Genomic DNA, 4621 nt, shown 5'->3' with positions numbered 1-4621 from the left:
TGTGCTGGTTGTAGCCAGCGTGATGCTTTGGATCCCAGGAGCAGAGCTGCTCTACCCAGGAGGGCAAGATCACTCTCCCCAGGGGAATTTAGGGGCTGCTCACCTTCTTGGTGCGAGGAACAGGGCTGCCTTTTCACCGCTGTCCCCTCTTCTCCCTGGCAGGGACAGCGCAGACTCCGACCAGCGGAAGCGGGAGGAGGATTTCTACTACACCGAAGTACAGGTGAAGGAAGAACCAGCACCAGAGGTGGCTGCCGCTACCAGCCCCACGTCCGCATCCGCGCCTATCGTCATCCAGCAAACGCTGGCGAAACCGGAGGCGCTGCTGGTGGAGCAGCCGGTGCTGGAGCCCGCCCTGGCCAGCAGCGCCCTGAGCCAGTCTGCCCCCAGCTCCATCTGGCACATCCAGGCTGATCACGCCTACCAGGTGAGCTGGGGACGGGTCCCCTCCCCAAATCTGGGCTTTGCTCTGCAAGTCCCCACTGTGGCAGGGACATTCTGTCATCACCCCTGCAGCACGGAGAGGCTTCAGTGCTGGTGTAGCACCATCCGCTGCCTGGCTGCCCTTCAGCCCCCGAGCAACCGGCTTCGTTAACGCCTGGTTAAGGGGCTCGTGTACTGCTGTCCTGGGATTTGGGGGGAGCTGCCGGCCCCGCTCCCCTGCAATTACCCCGTGCTGGTATGCAACACGCCCTTCTGCCGGCAGATAATGCGGGGCTGGAATGCAGCCGCGCCGGATCCTGCACGTCTCCTGCCGCACGCTCACCTGGGCTTTTGAGGCACAGGAAAATTGGGAACCCAGGGTGGTGGCCCTGGGGGCACCCTGGCTTGTCCTTGTCCCCGCTTGAGAGCCGAGCGCTGTTCAGGAGCTGGAAGCTAGCACAGGGCTGGACTCTATAGATCCATAAGCTGCACATATATCCATTCCCACACCAGGGAGTGGATGTAAAGTCATCTCAAAGCAGAAAGCACACTTCTTGCCAGCCTGCGTAAATAGGGGCAAAAAAAAAAAATCTATCTAGACCGGGCTCACGCATGCGATTTGATGTTGCAAGCAAAAGTGGCCGTGGGAGGGAAGAAGCTGCTGTGTCCCCCTGAAGGGTGACACAGTGGCTGTCCCGTGCACTGCATCAGCAGGATCCAGCGCTGGAGGAGAGGTTGCACGGGGATTTCCATCCCATTCCCAGTGCTCCCAGTTTGCGGGTGCTCCAGTCTGGTCTTCACGGGGAGGCGAGTGCCTGTGGGATGGTGCGTGGGGACAAGGGCCCTAGTGTTGAACCCTCTTTTCCCCCCACAGGCGTTGCCCTCGATCCAAATTCCAGTGTCCCCACACATCTTCACCAGCATCAGCTGGGCCACTGCCACCTCGACTCTCCCGTCCCTGTCACCGGTGAGTCCTGCACGCATTTCCCTTTGTCCTTTCAGTGTGCTGGGTTGGACTGGGAGCTAAGGGGACTTCATCTCTGCTTTCTCCCCGCTTTAAACATCAGGATTTGTGATCTGGGGGCACCCGTGTCTCCCGCTGCTCCATCACAGTGCCCAGGGTCCACACGGGAGGGGGACCTTGCTGTCCCACGTGCCTTTTGACATTCAGTTCCCCGCAGGTGCGGAGCCGGTCGCTCAGCTTCAGCGAACCCCAGCCACCAACGCCGATGCTCAAGTCCCACCTGATCGTCGCCTCGCCGCCCAGGGTGTCCATTGGCACCAGGTGAGGGTCCCGCCGGCTGGAGGGGAGCAGAGGAGGAGCCCGTCAGCGGCAGGGAGACCCTCCTGCATCTCCCCTGGGATGCATCACAATGATGCTCAGCCGTGATTACGGGGCTTGACCCTTAATGTGTGACCAAAATTCTGCAACAAGTGGACAAATGTTGTTTCTTCTCCTCCTCCTTTTGCAGGAAAGTCCGTGGTGAAGCCAAAAAGTGCCGTAAGGTGTATGGCATCGAGCACCGGGACCAGTGGTGCACGGCTTGCCGGTGGAAAAAAGCCTGCCAGCGTTTCCTGGACTGAGCGCAGCACCGCGGTGCCGCGTCCCTCCCCTGCTCCTGCCCGCGGAGCACCGGAGTCCCTCACTGCTGCAACCAGGGACCTTGGAGGTACCTCCTGTGACCCCCCCCCCCCCGAAGACACCTCCAGAGCTGCGTGTAAATTCCTCCTTCTGTATATTGTACATCTGCTGGGTTTGCTTTTTTTTTTTTTTAAAAAAAAACTTTTTCCAACTTTTTTTTTTTTTTAAACCTGAAGAATATCTTCCTTTGTACAGTAAAAACTGGGGTTGGGAGGGAAGGAAGCTGGTTCCTCAGGGTTTTGGGGAAGGTTGTAGGTGATCTGGGGACCAAAGAGCTTCCTGCATTTCCCAGATCAGCCCTAAAATCTCCCAAACTGTCGCAGCGTGGCTGGGGTGAGGCGTTGAGGCAGCTTCCCGTGTCCTTTTGACTACCTAGAAAGTGCAAATCCCTTGTATCCTTTAAGGGAGGGGACAGGTGACAATTATAGCTTTAAAAAAGAAATGCTCTCGGGTTGCTGCAAGCAAGGCAGAAGCGATTCTCGGGGCAGGAGGCGGAGGTTTCTCTCCCTGCACGGATATGGTTTTTGCTCAGGTTGTGTCACACTGGTAGCTTGAGCCTGTGCGTACCTCCGGTTGGTTCCAACGCGTCGTTTTTGGAGGCATTTTTGGGAAAAAAACCCACCCAAAACGTTTTAATCAAGAAAATTATAAGAATGTTTAAGGCAAAACCTGGTGTTCCTTCTCGTTTTAGGCTTCATAAGTCTGCTTAGCTCTGTGAAAACCTATGTTGTGGCCCTCGCCCTGTCTTTGAAAACTAGGCTGAGCAATTAAATTTTTTTTTAATTTAATAATTTCACCAGTAAAGGCAGCTGGGAGGACTGGGAAGGGCTTTCCCTTTAGCGTCACCTCATGACCCCCCCCAATTCAGCCAAACACTTCAATATTTGCTTTCGAATCCCATCGAGCCTGGTGGGAGTCAGTTTTCTGACTTTTGTCCTTTAAAATATGTATTTACCCAACCCAAATTGCTGCTGGTTTCCTGTCGCTGTCGCGGCTGTCCCACCTACACCAGCCTCATTGGCAGGGTGTCGGATTGTCCCACCGGCTTTCTCCCCTTGCTGGGGCAGGCAGCTATTTGGATTTGCTTTAATTCTTTTGCTGCGTTTTTGATAATCATGGTCTGTAACCCACAGCTGTGGGTCGAGCCTTGAACCCAGGATATTTTTAAGGACCCTGTGCCGAGACTCAACTTTTATAAAAGCGAATCAAGTGGCTGGGAGAGAGCAAGTTTGCTCCCAGATCAGTGCGAGACCCAATATCGGAGGGGTTGGGTAGGCAGACGAAGCAGGTTGAGATACATTTATATGTATTACTGGTGCTTGTTGACATGTTTGGGGTTTTTTTTTCGTTGTTCGTTTGTAATTTTGTACCTATAAACAGGATATCGTCCCGCAGCCTGATCTTCTCTCCGGTATCCAACTGGCATGGGTAAAATTCAGAAAGCAGGAAAAACTCCCCCAGGCAGGGCGTGACTCCGCGGGGTTACATCCAGTGCAGGTCCAGCTCAAATCCCGGGGAAGGGAAGAGGTTTTGCTCCTTAAGAGCTGCTCGCTCGGGCTCCCATCCCTGCTGGAGTGTGGTGTAAGGAGCAAAATGTCAGGAAAAACCATTTTCTTTCCCACCGGCATCAGAGACTTCTTTGGAGGTTCCCAGGTTGAGTGTTTTATTGCGAGAATGATTTCCCAAAGCGCGTTTGCAGGTTGGTGCCCTGCATCCACAGCCCTGGTGACAATTAATGGCGTGGTGGGGCTGTTGCACTACTCAAAAATAGGGATTTTTTTAACATAAAAAAAAAAGCCCCCGAATTTGCTCTGCTGTCTGACCCCCAGTGTTTGAACAGCTGAGCCGTCAATACCCGTCCCATGTCGCGTTTATCCTTTCAGGGAAGAGCCCTGCGATGCTGGGCGCTGCTGGTGGCTCTCTGGAAGCGAGCCAGCACTTTGGGAAGTCCCACATAGCACCTCACTGCATTTTCATTTTCAAAATATTTTTTAAAAGCGGGGCTCAAAGCAGTGCTCAGAGAGAAAAAAAAAAAAAAAAAGAAAAGAGTCAAATTGTACTTTCCTCAGACCTTGTGCCTTTGCCCCCGTGACACAGACCCGGCCAGGCAGGATGGGAAATTTGAATTCTTGCTTTTTATTCCCTTTCTGCCCCAAATGGTGTCAGGCAGAGCCGGATCCACACCAGCACTGGCCGAACACAGCTCGGCTCCCGCAGCTCCCAGCAAAAGCACTCAGGAAATGTCAGACAAGCCATCCGGGGCTGGCACTGGGGTCTTCATCCCCCCGAACCTGGGGTTTAGCATCGGACACCCCCAGCCCTTCCCAGCGCAGCCCTGCCTCACATCAGGTTTTTCACTGGCGGGAGCTCAGGTGTCCAAAAAATAAAGCAAAAAATAATTTTCTGCTTTTCTTAAAGATGATTTTAAAAAAATTTTATATATGTATGTATATAAAAAAAGGAAGAAAAAGGTGTCAAGGCTTTGGAACAAGCATGCGGCGTGCAGCATCGCCAGGGGCTGGTAGGAGCCCCCCCCCAGCAAATTTGGGGGGCGCA

The 4621-nt window shown here is 53.8% G+C and overlaps 1 protein-coding gene across 1 annotated transcript in view; it reads left to right on the top strand.

Annotated features, from left to right (window-relative positions):
- ZNF395 (zinc finger protein 395) overlaps nucleotides 1-2007 on the top strand; it is a 6957-nt gene extending 4950 nt beyond the window's left edge. The window contains exons 9-12 of the mRNA XM_010074504.1: nucleotides 163-427; nucleotides 1298-1390; nucleotides 1605-1708; nucleotides 1896-2007. Of these exons, the coding sequence (XP_010072806.1) occupies nucleotides 163-427; nucleotides 1298-1390; nucleotides 1605-1708; nucleotides 1896-2007 (574 nt within the window). The remainder of the gene's footprint in view (nucleotides 1-162; nucleotides 428-1297; nucleotides 1391-1604; nucleotides 1709-1895) is intronic.
- The last annotated feature ends 2614 nt before the right edge of the window (nucleotides 2008-4621 follow it).

The sequence above is a fragment of the Pterocles gutturalis genome, unplaced genomic scaffold (genome assembly GCF_000699245.1).
Source record: "Pterocles gutturalis isolate BGI_N339 unplaced genomic scaffold, ASM69924v1 scaffold23572, whole genome shotgun sequence".
NCBI classification, from domain to species: domain Eukaryota; kingdom Metazoa; phylum Chordata; class Aves; order Pterocliformes; family Pteroclidae; genus Pterocles; species Pterocles gutturalis.
Note: the sequence above shows the minus strand (reverse complement) of the source record. Positions and strands in the feature narration are given on the sequence as shown.